The 20,053-nt window shown below is 39.8% G+C and overlaps 1 protein-coding gene and 1 pseudogene across 16 annotated transcripts in view; one reads left to right on the top strand and one right to left on the bottom strand.

The window, feature by feature from the left end:
* Positions 1-20,053, top strand: part of PATJ (PATJ crumbs cell polarity complex component) — a 395,978-nt gene that overhangs the window by 36,856 nt on the left and 339,069 nt on the right. For 14 of the 15 annotated variants that reach the window (XM_032296813.1, XM_032296821.1, XM_032296819.1 and 11 more), the window contains exons 8-12: positions 4,192-4,410; positions 8,169-8,268; positions 11,693-11,784; positions 13,329-13,470; positions 18,877-19,020. In XM_032296813.1, the coding sequence (XP_032152704.1) occupies positions 4,192-4,410; positions 8,169-8,268; positions 11,693-11,784; positions 13,329-13,470; positions 18,877-19,020 (697 nt within the window). The remainder of the gene's footprint in view (positions 1-4,191; positions 4,411-8,168; positions 8,269-11,692; positions 11,785-13,328; positions 13,471-18,876; positions 19,021-20,053) is intronic. The other variant, XM_032296822.1, reaches the window with a different exon arrangement.
* Positions 6,572-7,757, bottom strand: LOC116564130 (annotated as a pseudogene). Its single transcript, XR_004274741.1, has one exon. The product of XR_004274741.1 is annotated as a succinate dehydrogenase cytochrome b560 subunit, mitochondrial pseudogene (transcript).

Genomic DNA, 20,053 nt, shown 5'->3' with positions numbered 1-20,053 from the left:
GGTGTACACCCTCTCTAGATCTACCTTTGGAGAAATTCTTCTCAACACACCTACATCCAAATAAGCTTCTGAAAGGAGAGCATAGGATTATAGTGTGTGAGCTTCTGAATCAGACAGATGAAGGCTTGAATTCTGGCTCCACCTCTCTCTGGGAAAATGACATCTTGGCTTAATTCCCTACTTCTAAAATGGTCCCCAAGACCACCAGGTTTGATGACTTGCTAGGTGGACTCATAGGACTCAGCAGACAGTTGTGCGCACAGCTCACAGTGAAAGAATACAAAGCAAAATCCACATGGAAAAGGTGCATGAGGTGGAGTCTGGAGGAAACCAGGCACCAGCTTCCACGAGTCCTCTCCCCGTGGAGCCGTAGAGGACACACTTAAATCTTCCAGTGGTGAATTATGACCACACATCTGAAATGTCTGCCATGGAAACCCATCAGAGACTCAGTGCACAGTGTTGTTACTGGATGCTGGTCATGTAGGCACACACTGTGTGGCATATACTGACGTCCTTGACTTCCAGGAGAATGCAGGTGTTCAGGAGAAACCACACTTTAGGTGCCTGGAGCCATGTTTACCAGGGAATGGTGAGAACCCTCACAGAATCTAAGCTCCCAGGCGTTAGCCAAGGGCTAACCTTGTGAGAAGGCCTTTCAAAGGAAAACAGTCTTAGGCTTGTTCTTTTTTTTTTTTGAGATGAAGTTTTGCTCTGTTGCCAGGCTGGAGTCCAGTGGCACAACTTCCGCTCACTGCAACCTCTGCCTCCTGGGTTCAAATGATTCTTCTGCCTCAGCCTCCCAAGCAGCTGGGACTACAGGTGCCCACTGCTTGCCTGGCTAATTTTTATATTTTAGTAGAGGCGGGGTTTCACCATACTCATAATATGGTTCCAGATTCTACATTGTAACTGTATAAGAAATCACCACTTGTCAAGTTTTGGTGTGTTATCAAAGAATCAGATTGAGGCCAGATATGCGTAGTTTTTTTCTCTTTTGAAAGAAGCGATAGATTAATAAACTTTTATATGTGAATGTTTTATTAGCATGCTATGTACTTGAATCTTGGCATAGCTATTTATTGGTTTTCATTGATTGATGATTTCTGTTAAAGAACAAAAGGGACTTTATGCCTTTCACTTTCCTCACACAGAAGACAGGTTGTGGAAGGAGAATGTTGATCAGAAAATATCAATAAAATGCAGTCTGGGGCTGCTGGACTTAGACAAGGTAGCTGTCATTTTGGTGTTTCTCTATCAATCTGACTAATGACTATTTTTGTACTTATGAATTCTTTAGAACACCTGCTTTTCTGTAGGAAGAAAATGTTTGACTTTCAGTGACAGATGCAAATTATCTACATCATTTTAAATTAAGAGTTGAGGGAAAATAGAAGAAAAATAATGCCTAGGAAGTGACTAAAAATATACCTTATGATAAAATGTCCTTCTTTAGCCAAGCCAAGTATGAAAACACTTATTAGACATATTTTTTTATTTTTCGATCATGGCATAATTCTGTTGAAGAATAGTTTGATTTACAGAGGCAACTTTATACTTATTTTTCATCGGGACCACTGACTTTCTCTTAAGTAGTTGCTTATTTTGTTTCAAGTTTGTTGCGTGGATGAAAACAGAATATCAAATTATCATTATTCAAGTGGAAATCCAGCCATTCTTTATTCCTTTTTTCATAACAATGTCCTCCTTGGATCTGTTTCTGTTCTCTAAGTCTTTGCAGATGTTTCTGAATTAAATTGCATTTCTGCTGCACTGCTTCTCTCCACGTCTAGTCCCTTCCAGTGCCTTCTGCAGCATTTACAACAAAACACAGAGCTTTGTACTCATTGTTTCAGTCTAAAGCATTCCTTCACTTAGGTTCCTGTAAAATTGGAGAAAAGGAAGGATGGAGAATAGATTTTTCAGTCTAAAAGTTTTTAAAAAGACTTCTTCCTTCAGAATCTCATCTTTAGCTTGCAGTTGGTGCCACCTGGAACTAGAAATTTGAAGCTTAGGACTGGATTAACCCAGTAGTCATTGCTCTGTTTTCAAGTTTTCTCTCTATGTCGCAGAATATCTGTTTTTCATCTTCATTTCATTCAAACTTTTTGAGAGTTATAGGCAGTATCTTGGGGAACAGGAAAACAGTAAATTTACTATCTACTAGCAGCCTTTGCATGTAGGAGATTAACTTGCTACAGTAATATTACTCTGGAGATATTGAAGTATAAGGCAAATAACTAAATGAGAATAGTCTTCAGTGAACAACTTGGATTCAACTTTGGTTCAACCCTATTATCAGCTTTGTGACCTTGGCCAAGTCAGTCAAACTTTTTATATCTCAATTTTCTCATTTGAAAGTTGTCCTTCTCTAAGTAAGATGGTACATGAAAGTGATTTTGAACCTGCAAGGTGCTCTGCATGTATAAGTGTAAATAAAGCTAGCTATGTTAACATGGTGGTATCTTTAATACACTATAATAAAGATAAGTAAAGTGAATTCAAAATTTCTTACTAAACAAATTTAGGAAAAATTTTGTAAAAATTAGCTGTTTCAAAAATTTCATAAAGAAGGGAAGTGAACATTTTGAGCAGATACTCATTTTGATAAATTATTATTAACCCTCTGTGTATGAAGTATACATACATATAAAAGAATGTATATAATATCTGTGCACATTTTAAATAATAATTACAACAATAATTGTTTTCAAGACCAACTTGGGCAACAGAGTGGGACTCTATCTCAACAACAAAAAGAAACCAAAACAATAATTACCAGTGTGTAACACATACCACCTAGCTCAAAAGACATAACATTATGTATCTTTTCTTTCAACTCATTCGGAATCATGACTTTATTTTTATTTTTTATGAGACAGAGTCTTGCTCTGTCACCCAAGCTGGAGTGCAGTAGCATGATCTTGGCTCTCTGCAACCTCTGCCTCCCAGGTTCAAGCGATTCTCATGCCTCAGCCTCCCGAGTAGTTGAGATTACAGGTGTGTGCCACCACACCTGGCTAATTTTTGTATTTTTAGTAGAGACAGAGTTTCTCCATGTTGGCCAGGCTGGTCTTGAACTCCTGGCCTCAAGAGATTCACCCACTTTGACCTCCCAAAGTGCTGGGATTACAGGTGTGAGCCACCCTGCCAGCAGAATCATGACTTTAAATACCTCATATGTGCTAATGACTTGCAGGGCTTTTTTTTTTTTTTTGACCTCTCCCCAACTCCTCAATTTAAATGCGTAGTCTGGGTTTCTCCCCTGAACTCCAGGTTTGTGTATCTGGCTGTTTACCTGTTACCTCCACTTGACAGTCTAATAAGTATCTAAGACAACAGCTCTGTATCTTTATCTCAATTCATGGCTACTCTATGTTTCCAGTTGCTCAGGCTAAAAACTTGGAGTTTGGAGTCCTTTCCCCCCTCACAGCCTATATAGAAGCTATCTGCAGATCCTATTGACAGTTGACTAAAAATATATCTTGGGTCTCACTTCTGAACACCTCAACTGTGAACCACACCCAAGCTATTGTGGATTATTGCTAAGACCTCCCAACTCGTATCTTTGCTTCTATTGTTGCCTCTTGTGTAGTTTATTTTAAGCATAGAAGCTAGAATTATGGTTTTAAAGTCAGTCAGGTAATGTCATTCCTCTGTGCCTTCCCTCCCCAATCATGCAAAGAAGATGCCCTATACTGTCTGACTCCATTAACTTCCCCATCTCACGGACTATTCTTTTTCCTCATTTTCTTGTAGCCACACTGGCATCTTTCTATTCCTCAAATGTGTCACTGAGCGTGTTAAATTTTGAAGTTCCCAGCTTTATGCTGGAGAATTCTGTGCTGACCTTTCCTTCTTGAGGCCCTGAGCTTTCTGACCTCTTCCGTGCACACAGGGCCATTAACACCCTAGCTCTAGGCCATTAGGCATGAGCTTATACCCTCAAGCAGAAGCCTTTTTTTAGAATACTGATGACTTTTCTCATTCTGAGCCATTCCTTTGTGTTTTACATGGAATTTCTTTATTCTCGCCAATTCAGCCAGTTATTAACAATATTCCATTTTATTCAGCATTTTAGGTGGCTTCTTTGTCAGCCGTTTTGCAAGAGCTGAAAGTCTGAATTGCTATTAACTGGTGAAGTTAGAGCATTGATTTCTCAAAATAATTTTGTCTTTTCTTGGGTTGAAGGATGGAAGACTGCAGACAGGGGACCACATCTTGAAGATTGGTGGCACAAATGTGCAGGGAATGACCAGTGAGCAAGTTGCGCAGGTTCTAAGGAACTGTGGGAATTCAGTCAGGATGCTCGTTGCTAGAGACCCAACTGGTGAAGTTTCAGTAACCCCTCCTGCCCCTGCAGCCTTGCCTGTCGCCCTGCCCACTGTTGACAGCAAGGGCCATGGTTCTGTGAGTATACATATCATTCTTTCGTCTTAAACCAAAGCCTGGGCGTGACACATTGTAAGATAAGAAATTCACCTTGAGGCACCACGTTGGTGTGAGTTGAGCGCTCGCCAGCGAAATAGGAAAAAAAAAAAAACAACCTCACTGGGAGACATCAGACATGTTTGTTTTCTGTTTCGCCGTTTCTCGGGGTTAAGTCATTCAACCTCTCTGATCCTGGTTAAGTCTTTCAACCTCTCTGAGCCTTAGTGACTTATTTATAAGCTGAAGAATAATAATACTTGCCTTGTCGTTGGGCTGGTGAGGGGAGAACTGTAAAAAAAAACTTCCAGGTGGTGAAGGGAAACCTATAAACACTGGCTGATGTATGAGAATTACCACTGGTAGCCACAGGCTGGCTAAAGGGAGTGAATATCAATGGTTATATTTATTATAATAATTATTTTGGTTACATAATAATAGTTATTATTAATTATCAAGCACCTGGAATTGTTCAGGTCATCTGAAATCTTCACTGTAATTCTGCCAGTTAGGCCTTATTATACATTTAATAGATGAGAAAGATAAAGTCAAACATCACGTTAAAGACCTTACAGGGAGTAAGTTGTAAAACTGGAATTTGAATTCACATCTTTCTGGTCCATTTCAAGCTCCTTCCCACTATCTCAACATGGGCTTTTAATGAAGACATAAAAAAGTAAAAGCAAAGAAATGGGGGGGTTGTTTTTTTTACTCTTGTTGCCCAGGCTGGAGTGCAATGGCGTGATCTTGGCTCACCGCAACTTCCGCCTTCGGGGTTCAAGTGATTTTCCTGCCTCAGCCTCCTGAGTAGCTAGGTTTATAGGCATGTGCCACCATGCTGGGCTAATTTTGTATTTTTAGTAGAGATGGGGTTTCTTCATGTTGGTCAGGTTGGTCTCAAACTCCCGACCTCAGGAGATCCGCCCGCTTTGGCCTCCCAAAGTGCTGGGATTACAGGCATTTACAGAAATGTTTAAAAGACAAGCATTGAAAATAAGTTTTAGGACCAGATGCAGTAGCACACCTGTAGTCCCAGCTACTTGGGAGGCTGAGTGGGGAGGATTGCTTGAGGCCAGGAGTTTGAGGTTGCAGTAAGCTATAATTGCTCCACTACACTCCAGTCTGGGTGACAGAGCAAGATCCTGTCTCTTAAAAAAAAGAAGAAGAAAAGAAAAGAAGTTTTATGTCAGTATTTTTATATTAGTTAACAATAGTTAGTCTTACCTTTTGTTTCCAAATTTTTCTTTATGTTCATGGTTCTTTCAGATGAAATATAGCCTTTTTTCTAAGCGGTTTTATTAGTTTTCTATTGTTGTATAACAAATTCTAACAAATTTACTGGTTTAAAACAATATCCTTTGTTAGTTCACAGTTCTATAGGTCAGAATTTAGGGTGGATTTGGCTGGTCTCTCCACTTAGCTTTTTTTTTTTGAGACAGTCTCGCTCTGTTGCCCAGGCTGGAATGCAGTGGCACAATCTCAGCTCACTGCAACCTCCACCTCCCGGGTTCAAGCAATTCTTCTGTATCAGCCTCTGGAGTAGCTGGGGTTACTGGCATGTGCCACCACGCCTGGCTAGATTTTGTATTTTTAGTAGAGATGGAGTTTCGCCATGTTGGCCAGGCTGGTCTCAAACTCCTGACCTCAGGTGATCCGCCCACCTCGGCCTCCCAAAGTGTTGGGATTACAGGTGTGAAGCCACTGTGCCCAGCCTCTGCTTAGCGTCTCACAAGGCCAAAATCAAGGTGTGGGCCTGACTGGGCTCTTTTCTGGATGCCCTGGGGACAGTCCATATCCAATCTCATTCAGATTGTTGGCAGAATCTTGTTCCTTGCAACTGTAGGACTGAGGTCCCTTTTTATTTGTCCGCTGCCAGCCAGAGACCTCTTTCGGCTCCTTACGATCCCCCACATTCCTTGTCACATGACTCCTTCCACCTTCAAACCACAAGTTGAAGATCATCTTCTTTTTTTCTGATTCAGATCATCTTCTTTTTTTTTTTTGAGATGAAGTCTTGCTCTGTCACCCAGGCTGGGGTACAGTGGCACGACCTTGGCTCGCTGCAACCCCTGCCTTCTCCTGTCTCAGTCTCCTGAGTAGCTGGGACCACAGGCGCGTGCCACCATACCTGGCTAATTTTTTTTTTTTTTTTTTTTGGAAATGCAAGAAAAAGAAATAACCTTTAATATGTTCAATGATAATTTTCTGGATTTTCCTCTTATGTCAAAAGCTATATATTTTCTCCTCAAAGCAGCTGCTCTAAGAACTAACTAGCCCTCTTTATCTCCCTCTAGCTGGGATAGACTAATTCCCCTCCACCCCCACCTCTCTTCTTTCAATAACACTGCGTAGGTGTTCATGGCCTGGGCTCTCACCAATGAACAGAATTGTCCTTTAAGCCAGCAACCCACAGGCAGTTGCACCCAAAGCCTCACCCCCAGTTCCCAGGGCAGAAGCCACAGGGCTGGCATTGTTTCCACTGTCTCAGGAAAAAGGAGCCAAAAGCTGACCCTCAGCATAAATCAAAGCCCAATATGGAGAGGGAATAACTGCTTCTAGGCCCAGAGTAGGCAAGCTGTGGGCATAAAAGGGGAGTTTTTGCAGCCACCTCATCTTTAGAAACAAGGGGCAAATTAGACCCTTTTCCACTATTATGGTCTACAAGGTACTCTACTGCTCCAAGGGGATCTGAAAGCCCAAAAGGATCTAAATGAGTAAGGATAACTTTTCCCAGGCTGGAGATAAGAGTGACAAACAGAAAGATGGGTGAATGTAATAATGTGTAGGAAGATGATGCTGGGAACCTCCATTCTTCACATGGCTGCCAGCCCTAGAGAGGACAACACAGTAAGAACCAGAACAACCACTCCAGACTGGTATAGCTGGGGAATCTTCAGGCCTTTTCCTAGGTCCCACATCAAGTGTCGGATCCCATTCCAGGTATGATACATGAGAGGAGAGACGAGTGCAAACTTAGCTGTGTGGATCAGTGCTGGCTCCAGATACAGGGACTTCACGAGTTCCAAATAAGACTCAAAGTTCCCAGGGAGTAACAGGGCTGACATGCCAAAAAGAGAGACCCCTGCACTCAAAGCAATACCAGTGCCACGGTGGCAGATGGACATTGCCATGGGAAGAGACCAACTGTAGATAGTGATGTGGGGAGATAAGGGACGTTTGGAACCTGTGTTCTTATTCCAGAACCGCTCCATCTCATCTTTGGCTGTGGTTCCCAAAGGAGCAGCATTTCTGACACAGAGCTGAGGGCTAAAGTGGTTTCGGAGGCAATGATGACTAACGTGTATCAGCAAGAACGCCGCCGTCTCGGGTTAATTTTTTATATTTTTAGTAGAGACAGGGTTTCACCGAGTTAGCCAGGATGGTCTTGATCTCCTGACCTCGTTATTTGACCACCTCGTCCTCCCAAAGTGCTGGGATTACAGGCATGAGCCCCCGTGCCCGGCCAGATCTTTTTCATTTCCCTTTTTGCTACCAGCAGGAGAAAACTGCCTTTAAAGGGCTGTAGTGATGAGGTTAGCCCGCCTGGATAATCTCCCTTTTGCCATGTAATATGGCGTCGATATGGGAGTAGCACCAGGGATTGAAGGTCATGGGGACCATCTTACAATTCTGCCTACCATAGATGCTAGGAAAATCCTTGACAAACCTTGCACAGATTGACTATGTACACACAAGTATTCAACTAAGCATGTATCATTAAATTTGGTTTTTCTTTTTAGGACACTTCTCTTTTTGAAACTTACGATGTTGAGCTTGTTAAAAAAGATGGGCAGAGCCTTGGAATTAGAATTGTTGGCTATGTTGGAACATCTCATACAGGTAAATGAATAATTTCTTTTCTTCCTTTTTTTTTTTTGAGCATCTCACAGATCCATTATTCATGCCATGAAGTAAACGGTACTCATACGAGTGTATAGTGATGTTCCATGCGCCCCTTCTAACACGGCTTGCTCAAATTTACAGGCAGACTGACGTTTTCTTTCACATGTATTCCAAGTAAGCTGGTTAACGATGATCACGAGCAGAAGCTGCGGCTTTCGCAGCCTTATATCTGTTATTGGCGGCATGGAGTTTATAAACAATGAAGCCCATCAGCCCCATTCTTACCCAAATCTCCTGGTAAACTTGGGTATAGCAGGGTTTCAAGGGGAGCCACATATTTTTAATAAAACTTTGAAGCATCTTGGCGCAGGAAAGATAGCTCAGGGAGCACCACAAACCCTCACCCCAAAAATGAATAATTTCTATTTTATATTTGGAAATAATTGTAAAGGATGTTAAGGTTTCTAGATAGTAAAATTAAATACTTGCAGATTTTAATTTAAATCTTGAACCATAAAACCATGAATCTATAATAGCAGCCAGTCACTTCTCAGTGATTACAGAATCACATTTTTATCTCAATAGTTTTATAGCTGGCTTGATAGTCATTAACAAAAAAATATAATTGGTCAGCTCAGTGTATAATATTTGAATTGTACCTTCTTTGTAAAATAGATATGTTGTGAATATTGTTAACGTATTATGATAGATTAGATTTGTGATAAGTAAATTGATTACTGTGTGTATTTCATATTGTGAATGTTCCTAAAGTATGGCTATTATGTTTTATCACTAAAAAAATAAGTTAAAACAAGCATTTTTGTTAGAACTGTTTTCCTTTCCTATAAAAGGAATAAACTGTGAGAATAAATACACAGTTAAAGTATCTCTGAATAAAACTCCCTCAACTCCTATCTGCAAAGCTTTGATAGCTTTCACTATAAGATTTATTCCCTTATTGTAAGAGAATTATTAGGGTAAGAAAAATAAGCCTTTCCGCAAATATTTGCTAATAATATGAAAATTCAGAGTTATAAAATGTTCTAGTTTTTTTAATAGCAAGATTACAGAGTTAATTTCCTAAAAAACACTGTTATTTTGCATACTTACAGCAGGTGAAAGGATTAAGAGTGCTAATGTATTCAAAGTCCTGAATGAAATTCATGTCAGACCACCTTGTGCTATTTTAGCCTGATGAAATATCTTTTTTCAAATCTTTAGATTCTAAGTACCACCTTTATTTAGGTTCAGAATTTAAATGACATTCAAAAGAGCTAAGTGTGGATTGTATAATAATGTTGCAAAAAAACACATGAAGTAGTTTTTAATAGGCTAAGTCTGGTTAGAGGAATCATGATTTAGTTCGTAAACTTATGGTTTAGTTCCTAAGTGAAAGTGAATGGTTAGTGGTTTAGTTCCTAAGTGAAGGTGAATTTAAAAATTTAATGTTTATATTACTGAATAAAGGAAAGTATCATTTTACTATTTTGCTGCTTCTTCTTCTTCCTTTTTTTTTTTTTTGAGACAGAGTCTCACTCTGTTGCCCAGGCTGGAGTGCAGTGGCGCAATGTTGGCTCACTGCAACCTCCAACTCCCAGGTTCAAGAGATTCTCCCACCCCAGCCTCCAATTAGCTGAGACTGCAGTCATGTACCACTACATCCATAAAATTTTTGTATTTTTAGCAGAGACAGGGTTTCACCCTGTTGGCCAGGGGTCTCAAACTCCTGACCTCAGGTGATCTATCCGCCTTGGCCTCCCAAAGTGCTGGGATTACAGACGTGAGCCACCACACCCGGCTCATTTTACTTCTTTACCCTCAAAAGCTCTTTTTTTTTTTTTTTTTTTGAGACAGAGTCTAGCTCTGTCGTCAGGCTGGAGTACAGTGGCGTGATCTCAGCCCACTGCAGCCTTCGACTCCCAGGTTCAAGCGATTCTCCTGCCTCAGCCTCCTGAGTAGCTGGGATTACAGGCATGCACCACCAGGCCCAGCTAATTTTTGTATTTTTAGTAGACACGTGGTTTCACCATGTTGGCCAGGATGTTCCTGATCTCCTGACCTCATGATCTGCCTATCCCCCCTCCCAAAATGCTAGGATTACAGGTGTGAGCCACTGTGTCCTGTCTCAACATACTTTCTAGCAAGTAGTCTTTGAAAATCATTTTTGCTCTATTCTATTCATTGGACTTTTGAGGAGTTCTGGAGAGAGTAAAAATGAGTAAGATAAGTCTGTTCAGGGAGAAACATGTAAGTAGCACTTAGTTCTTTTTTAAAAAATTATTATTTTTTTTTTTTTCTGAGACGGAGTCTTACTCTGTTGCCAGGCTGGAGTGCAGTGGCATGATCTCGGCTCACTGCAACCTCTGCCTCCTGGGTTCAAGTGATTCTCATGCCTCAGACTCCCCAGTAGCTGTGACTTTGGGTGCCTGCCACCACACATGGTTCACATCCTGCAGATGTGAAATTTGCAGATATGGGGATCAAGCAAACTATCATGGTATGGCAGATGACATACTGAGTTTGTCAGAGGGAAAGGGAGAATTCACAAAGAAGGTGGCATTTGAGTTATGAATGGAAAAGAAGAATGCTTTTGGTAAGTCAAAGTCATGGCACTCCAGCCTGGGGGACAAGAGCGAAACTCTGTCTCAAATAAAAAAGAAATCATGTGTACTTTTCTTATTTCTGTGTCTGCGAAGCTCACATAAGCAGTGAGCTAAATATAACCAGGAGAACCTAGGAGACTCTTGTCATAGAGATTGTAAAAAAATGACGAAATCGCCGGGTATGTTGGCTCACGCCTGTAATCCCAGGACTTTGGGAGGCCGAGGCGGGCAGATCACGAGGTCAGGAGTTCGAGACCAGCCTGACCAACATGGTGAAACCCTGTCTCTACTAAAAATACAAAAATTCTTGGATGTGGTGGTGTGGGCCTGTAATCCCAGCTATTCAGGAGACTGAGGCAGGAGAATTGCTTGAACCTAGGAGGCAGAAGTTGCAGTGAGCTGAAATTGCACCACTACACTCTGGCCTGGGTGACAGAGCAACTCTGTCTCAAAAAAAAAAAAAAGAAAAAGAAAATGATGAAGTCCTATGCCACATCAGCAGTAAGAGTAGAGACAAACTAAGAGAGTCAGACTTACTCTGGACTCTGAATTTCAGCTTAGATTAGAGTACATTTCATCAGGGTTCCATTACTGATTATTTTTCCAGAAGAGTAGTCATCAGTCAAATCATTTCGAATTCGGGTCACTTGAGATGGTGACAGTTTGAAGTAATCCATCAATTTCTCTGCTTGTGTTCAAAATAGTATTTATCAAACCTCCAGTCAACCCTGTTAACTAATTAACCTCTTGATACAAATTTTGCAATCAAGCCCTAATTAGAATTTTCTTCCTTTTTCTGTATGTCTGTGCACCTTAAGGGGAAGCTCCAGGGATTTATGTGAAAAGTATAATACCTGGCAGTGCTGCATACCACAATGGCAACATTCAAGTGAATGACAAAATAGTTGCTGTAAGTAACTAGCCTCTGTTTTAGATTTGATTCTAGTTGAAAAAAGACTGATTGTTATTGTAATATATATGTGAGAGGAGGATGGCTTAATATAGTTTTATAAAGGTTTTTAAAAATTAAGTTAGGACAGTGAAATCTCATTATTTTGGACTCTTCTTATATTTAATTTTTTTTCACTGTCAGTGAAGAAAGGATTCACTAAACATATTGGTACAAAAAATATATTTTTCTATACATATATGTTTGAAAGATGTTCTAGCATTTTTCTAGAAAACACTCGAGTACCACACTGTGTTCTTCGAACTCACCCATTTTATGTATAATGAATAGACCGTTAACTTGCTCTTTTTATCTTTTTGTGAAGGTAGTTTTTCTGTTAGCAATAATTATGCGTACAACTAAAATTGAGATATTTTACATATCTAAGAATATAATAATAACCTTTTATCAATTAAAACTGGCCTTTTCCCCATCTAGTAGAAATTAGTTCAGTTTATATATACATACGTATTAATGTCTATACATGTGTATACACACACATTGCTTAACATAGAAACAAATATTGGGTGGTATGATTTGAATCCTTGCCCTTCAAATCTGTCTAAGGCAGCACATTTCATGACTCTTGGCTTTAAAAGCCTTATGGGACAGTTGAAATACTTGCAGCTAGCACAAAGAAGATTGAGAGAGGAAGCCTACTGGTTCTGATAGACTTCAGGAATTGGGCTTGACAGAGATTAAGAATACTGTTCTTGAAAAAGAATACTTTTTCGGAAAGATAGAAGACCTATTGGAGGGAGATCAATGTGTTTCTTGAAAATATCATGTGGTGTGAATACAGGGATGAAGTATTAGATGACCTCTTTAGTTTTGATAATAATGGTTTCTATTAATACATCTTGAGAGCTGTATGTAATAACTGACCATCTTTTATGGCGTTTTGAATTTTGAATTACATCAGAGATTAAAATCCTTTATATCTCTCAGGCTATTAGTTTAAGTGACTAACTCAGGAGTACAAATTTGAATTTGCTTTCTAGTGTGTGAGGAAGTTTCTCAGCATGTTTTACTAGTTTTACATCTTTATTTATTTAAAAAATACATCCTAAAGTCTAAATTATTTATTTATTTACTTACTTACTTATTTCTTGAGACTGAGCCTTGCTCTGTTGCCTAGGTTGGAGTCCAATGGCACAATTTTGGCTCACTGCAACCATCACCTCCCAGGTTCAATCGATTCTCCTGCCTCGGTCCCCCAAGTAGTTGGGTCTATAGGTGCGCACCACCACGCCTGGTTAATTTTTGTATTTTTAATAGAGACAGGGTTTTACCATGTTGGCCAGGCTGGTCTCAAACTCCTGACCTCGGTGATCCACCCACCTCGGCCTACCAAATTGCTGGGATTACAGATGTGAGCCACCGCACCTGGCCTAAATTATTTACATTTGGAATGAAAGGATTAGCTTCATTTTATTCATTGTTGCGAGAGTTAAAAATAATAGCCAACTTGAAACCTCTGTTTAATGTTTCTCTCGATGTTTTAGGTCGACGGTGTGAACATTCAGGGTTTTGCCAACCAGGATGTTGTTGAAGTATTACGAAATGCAGGGCAGGTGGTACACCTCACCCTAGTTCGAAGGAAGACATCCTCATCTACTTCTCCACTTGAATCACCTTCAGACAGAGGTGATTAACGCTGCCACCCCTCTATCTCTCAAGTAGTTTGCATTTGGAAGAAGAGTTCAGTTATGGAAGTTGCTCCATGGGTCTCAGCAAGAAATGTTGTCCCACCTCGTGTGATGCAGTGATGGAGAAATGAGTCAGCTTATTTGTTCATTGAGGAAGTGTTTCCTTTGCTTATTATGTCAGTCAGAGGGGTAGGATGTGCACCCTGACATGCACTAAGCTGTGAGAGCATCTCTAAATAGAGATGAAAATCATTTTTTCTAAAAGCTTTCAAATTTCATTGATTACATATATTTGAATAATAAAGATTTGACGCCATTTGTCTAATGCTTTGACATTTTATAGACTTTAGGTTTCCTGTTACTTTTGTTTTTAAGACAGTCTCACTGTCTTGCCCAGGCTAGAGTGCAGTGGCACGATCTTGGCTTACTGCAACCTCTGCCTCCTGGGTTCAAGCGATTCTTGTGCTTCAGCCTCCAAGTAGCTGGGACTAGAGGCATTGCCAGCACAGCTGGATAATATTTTTTTGTACTTTTAGTAGAGACAGGGTTTCACCATGTTGCTTAGGCTGGTCTCAAACTCCTGACCTCAGGTAATCTGCCTGCCTTGGCCTTCCAAAGTGCTATAATTACAGGTGTAAGCCACTGTGCCAGCCAAGTTTCCTATTACTTTTAGCAATATATTTTATTCTAATCTGCCTCTTGATTTACTTTTTGAAGCATAGTGAAAGAAAATAAAACATGTATTTGTATTTTTTTTTTGGACAGGTCTCACTTTGTTGCCCAGGCTGGAGTGCAGTAGCACAATCATGCCTTCAGCCTTACATCCTGGGCTCAAGTGATCCTCCCACCTCAGCCTCCTGAGTAGCTGGTATCACAGGCGAGCACCACCATACCCAGCTAATTTATTTTTATTTTTATTTGCAGAGATGGGGTCTTTCCTGTGTTACCCATGCTAGTCTTGAACTCCTGGGCTCACATGATCCACCTGTCTTGGCCTCCTAAAGTACTGGATTACATGTGTGACCCACAGTGCCTGGCTGCATGTCAATTTTTAATTATCAACTTATAAACGTATAGATGAAAAGAAGTTGATAATCATGGAAACACATATTCAATTTAGAATGAGTGACTTACTGCCTGTAGTAATTCTAGCCATGCTTGGTGGTTCACACTTATATTTCCAGCACATTTAGAGGCCAAGGCAGAAGAATCACTTGAGGCCAGGAGTTTAAGATTAGCCTGACCAACATAGACCCCTTCTCTACAAAAAATTAAACATTAGCTGGGCCTGGTGGTACCCACCTGTAGTCCCAGATACTCAGGAGAGCTATGGCAGGAGGATCGCTTGAACCTAAGAGTTTGAGGCTGCAGTGAGGAAAAGAGGTGTCACTGCTTGCCAGCCTGTGTGACAGAGTGAGACCTATCTCTTAAAAAAAAAAAAAAAAAAAAAAGGAGTGAGTATAACTAAGGAGTAAGAAATACTTGAATTTGATAGAAGATAAATGAATTTTTTTTCCTCTGGAAATATTCCTCTGAAGATACAATACACCTGGAAGCCTTTGCTTTTTCTGCTGATATTGATTTATATTTAAATTGGACCTTTTTTCTTTTATGTGATAGAAGACCTTTTGTTGCTGAAAGACAGATGCACTGCATCGAATGTATGAAATTAAAAATTGCCTAAATAGTACAAATTATACGAATACCATTTTGACCTTAAATGGCTTATATAAATATTCATATAAATATAATGGTGTTTAATAGCTCTGATAGAGCGCTTGGCTTCAGTTTACCATACCAACTGAATGTAGGTATGCCCAGTATCTGTGAATGAGCAATTTTTGATTAGCAAACTCTTGAGACAGGGTTTCACTCTGTTGCCCAGGCTGGAGTGCAGTGGTTCACTGCAACCTCTGCCTCCTGGGTTCAAGCGATCCTCCCACCTCAACTTCCCAAGTAGCTGGGAACACGGGTGTATGCCACTGCACCCAGCTAATTTTGTATTTTTTGTAGAGACAGAGTTTCACCACGTTGGCCAGGCTGGTTGCTAACTCCTGTGCTCAAGGGGTCTGCTCACCTTGGCCTCCCAAAGTATTGGGATTACAGGTGTGAGCTACTACACCTGACCTAACAATTCTTTATTGAGCTTTCCTATATTTTAAATTTATGATGGGATAAGTTCTGACTCTAAATGAATCTGTACTCCTTACTCCGTGGTTTGAGTGTCTTTCTTATGTGCTTCACTTGTACCCTTTGAAAAGCACGGTACTGTAGCTTTTAGCACACTACATTATAATCACCTGTTTCATGTGTAGGACTATATTATGGGAAAGTGGTTAAGTCTTTTTGCCTCCAATCCCCTATCCCATGTCACACATTTTTGTGTGCTTTGCATCATGTCAACATTTAGAAGTCTGTTTTACTGAAACAAACTGCACATCTTTTTTTTTTTTTTTTTTTTTTGAGACAGAATCTTGCTCTATCATCAGGCTGGAGTGCGGTGGTGTGATCCCAGCTCACAGCAACTTCCGTTTTCCGGTTTCAAATTCTCCTGCCTCAGCCTCCTGAGTAGCTGGGACTACGGGCACGCACCACCATGCCCAGCTAATTTTTTGTATTTTTTTTTTAGTAGAGATGGGGTTTCACGATGCTGGCCAGGATGCTCTCGATCCCTTGACCTCGTGATCTGCCCGTCTTGGCCTCCCAAAGTGCTGGGATTATAGGCATGAAACACTGTGCCCGGCCACAAACTGCACATCATTTACCTCTCACATAATCCTTCTACCATTTGAAATCTTATTGTTATTTTCTCCTCTTTCATTTTCTTCTTTTTATCCTCCTTCTGTCTCAGCCTCCCAAGTAGCTGGGACTGCAAGCATGCACCACCACACCCAGCTAAATTCTAAATTTTTTTGTAGAGATGGATTTTTACTATGTTGCTCAGGCTGGTTTTGAACTCCTGGCCTCAGGTGATCCTCCCACCTCAGCCTTCCAAAGTACTAGGATTACTTGTGTGAGCCACCTTGGCTGGCCCAAAAATTTATTAAGTGTGCATTAGGGTATTGTGAACAATATGCACATTGTCATACAGCATATTGCTGGACTTTTTCATCTTGTGTGATTGAAACTTCATACCGATTAAACCACTCCCCTTTCCCCTGTCCCCCAAAGCCCTTGGCAATCTCCATTTTATCTTCTTGTTCCGTGTGTTTGGCTGCTTAGATACTTCATGTAAGTGGAATCTTCGTTCTGTGACTGGCTCATTTCATTTTACATAATGTCTTCAAGGTTCATTCAGGACAGAATTTCCTTCTTTTTTAATGTTCCATTGTTTGTATATACCACATTTTCTTTATCTGTTTATTCTCATGTTCACTTCAGTTGCTTCTCCCTTTTGGTTATTTTTTAAAAATGCTGCAGTGAGTGATAGGCTTCTCTTATTCTAGCACCAGGCTGTGCATTTATCGATATCGTGGATTAATGATCTAAAAGCATTCTGTTTGGCTTAAAGTCTCATGTTAAGATCATACTATATTTTTCAACATTGTATTTTTAAAAAGTTTAACATACAGAAAAAGTGCCAAAAAATATAGTGAATACCCACAAACCTACCATTTAGATCCACTAGCTAACATTTTGCCATATTTGCTTCATCTGTTTATTTTTTTTCCCTGAACCATTTTAGAGTTAGTGGTAGACATCAGAATACTTCCAGCCTATAACTTATAAAAATGAAGATATTCTTTTATATAACCATGATAGTATTATCACAGCAAAGAAAATTGATACTGATTTCCTAATACCAAATACCTAATCTATACTTAAAAATTTTTTTTCGGTTTCTTAGTTTTTTTGCTCCAAAATATTTTTTGTAGATTTTCTTTCCACTCCTCCTAACACCCCCTGCAAACAAACAAACAAACAAACAAACGCCAAGCCCCAAAGTATTTGTTATGTCTCTTTGTTTTTTTTTAATCTAGAAGAATACTTCCCAGTGCCCATGGTATAGACTTTTTGAAGCCGTTAGTCCCTTTGTAACTAGAATGCCACATTCTGAATTTGTTTCCCTATGGTGTCCTTAACTTATTCTTCTACCCATCGTTAGTTTCCTATGAGTTAGAAGCTAAATCTACAGTCTTAGTTATATTAGGTAAATTTTTTTTTTTTTTTGAGGCAGCATCTCACTCTGTCGCCCAGTCTGGAGAGCCGTGGCACAATCACGGCTCACTGCAATCTCCATCTCCCAGGTTCAAGTGATTCTTGTGCCTCAGCCTCTCCAGTGGCTGGGATTACAGGTGTGTACCACCACACCTGGCTAATTTTTGTATTTTTAGCAGAGATGGAGTTTCACTATGTTGGTAAGGCTGGTCTTGAACGCCTGACCTCAAGCAATCCACCTGCCTTGGCCTCTTACAGTGTTGAGACTACAGGTGTGAGCCACCGCACTGGGACTTAATTATTTTTGATAAGAGTATAAGTGATGTGTATTATTTAAAAAACAACCTAGAATGACTCTTATGCAACTTATGGATGAGAGTGAAAACTTTGGATAACTCTTCTAGTTTTTTTTTAAAAACAGGGTCTCACTCTGTCACCTAGGCTGAAGTAGAGTGGCACAATCATAGCTCACTGCAGCCTCAAACTCCTGGGCTCAGAGAATCCTCCCACCTCAGCCTCCTAAGTAGCTAAAACTACAGGTGCACGTCACCACGTCTGACTAAATTTCAAAGATTTTTGTTTGGGGGTAGGGATTGGGTCTCCCAAAGTTGCCCTGGCTGGTCTCAAACTCCTGGCCTGACATGATCCTCCCACCTTGGCCTCCAGAGTGCTAGGATTACAGCCGTGAATGACTGCTCTTGATCAGTTCTTCTATTATTTTACTTAGCTCAATTTAGTAAAGTGAGGAATCTCTACACCCAGGGGAATTCTCTCTAACTCCCTTCTAAGTAATAAGGTTACCTGTGTAGACTGGTTTGTCAGAGTTGTGATGACGTCATGCCAGAAGCTGGGAGAGCCCATAGCAATTGGTCCAGCTTATTTTGCAGGTCTTGCTTTCTGCCCACCATAAGAGTAAGAGCTTAGGACCTTAGCATTGTTTTCTTTTCCAAGGATATATTGAAAAGCATCTAACCGCTTCTTTGTCATTGAGTTTACCTTGCTTTTCTCTTCCCATTGTTTCTTCCTTATTCTTTTCAGTGCTATTAACAAGTTCATTTTTAAGGGAATCGATTGGTTATCTATTATACATGGGATTTGGGGTTTGAGGAATGATCTATGTAAGTTACCTCAGATTTAATAAGGTTGTAAAATGGAAGAACAGGAGTAAAATATGTTCACTTAAATATAGTCCTCACAACTAATGATTCAAGTTAGTATTAAAAATATTAAATTTTTTAAAAATTAGGAACTGTTGTAGAACCACCAAAACCACCAGTTGTCTTTCTAACTGGAAAAGTGGAAACTGAAACAAATTTGGATGGTGAAGATGAGGACATTGAAGAAAGAATGGTTAATTTAAACAACGACAACATACAATTAGAAAAATTGGGTAGGTACCAAGCATTCACTTTGCAATCATAGACTCTTTCATTTGTTAACCATTTTCTCTCTTTATAGTTAATACAATGTGAGAAATCTTAGAGGCATTTTGGAGATATAAAATAGGGTATTCTTAATATCAACGTCTTTTTTTTTTTTTTTTGAGATGGTGTTTCATTCTTGTTGCCCAGGCTGGAGTGCAGTGGCATGATCTCAGCTCACTGCAACCTTGGCCTCCTGGGTTCAAGCGATTCTCCTGCCTCCGCCTTCCTTGGGGCTGGGATTACAGGCATATGCCACCAGGCTGGGCTAATTTTTGTATTTTTAGTAAAGACGGAGTTTCATAATGTTGGCCATGCTAGTCTTGAACTCCTGCCCTCAAGTGATCTGCCCACCTTGGCCTTCCAAAGTACTGGAAAGCCTTGCTAGCTAAATGCAACTCCTTGGGTACTTAACACTACCCATGTTCCCAAGAAGTTTTGGCTTTTGGCTTTGTCTCGGGTCAAGAAAGAATAGCCTGAAGAAAAGGAGTTAACCTCTTACTCAGGTTAAAACGTTTCCTGTGATTTGGAAATTTGCCTTGTTCTTTTTGACTCAAGTAGACACAGTTTATCTTTGCAGATCTGAGTTGAGCTCAGATTGTCAGTAAAATGTCAGATGAAAATTGAGTACATTCTGAAGTTAGAAATAGTTTTAGAAATATTTTTTCCGTAATAAATGTTCATTTTTTAATCATTATAATGACAAGACAAAGTTTTTCATATCACCATTACACTCATGCTAGGGATAAATTATATTATAATTTATTATAAAGGCTACTTGACCTTTTAAAAACATTATTTACTTTGCTTGGCATAACTGGGCATGCTTAATAAAATGAAAAAAATGATAAAACATTCCATTCTTTTTTTTTACTAATCAAAGTACTTAATTTTATGCAATTTGCATACAACTTTTAATGTCAGTAATAGAAGCAATGAAATTGTTTTACTTCTTGATGCTTAAGACTTTAACTTCAAGACACGCACTACAACCATATAATA

The sequence above is a fragment of the Sapajus apella genome, unplaced genomic scaffold (assembly GCF_009761245.1).
Source record: "Sapajus apella isolate SASKATOON/1434 unplaced genomic scaffold, GSC_monkey_1.0 scaffold36, whole genome shotgun sequence".
NCBI classification, from domain to species: Eukaryota; Metazoa; Chordata; class Mammalia; order Primates; family Cebidae; genus Sapajus; species Sapajus apella.
The sequence above is the reverse complement of the archived record's forward strand: the minus strand, read 5'-3'. Positions and strand labels throughout refer to the sequence as shown.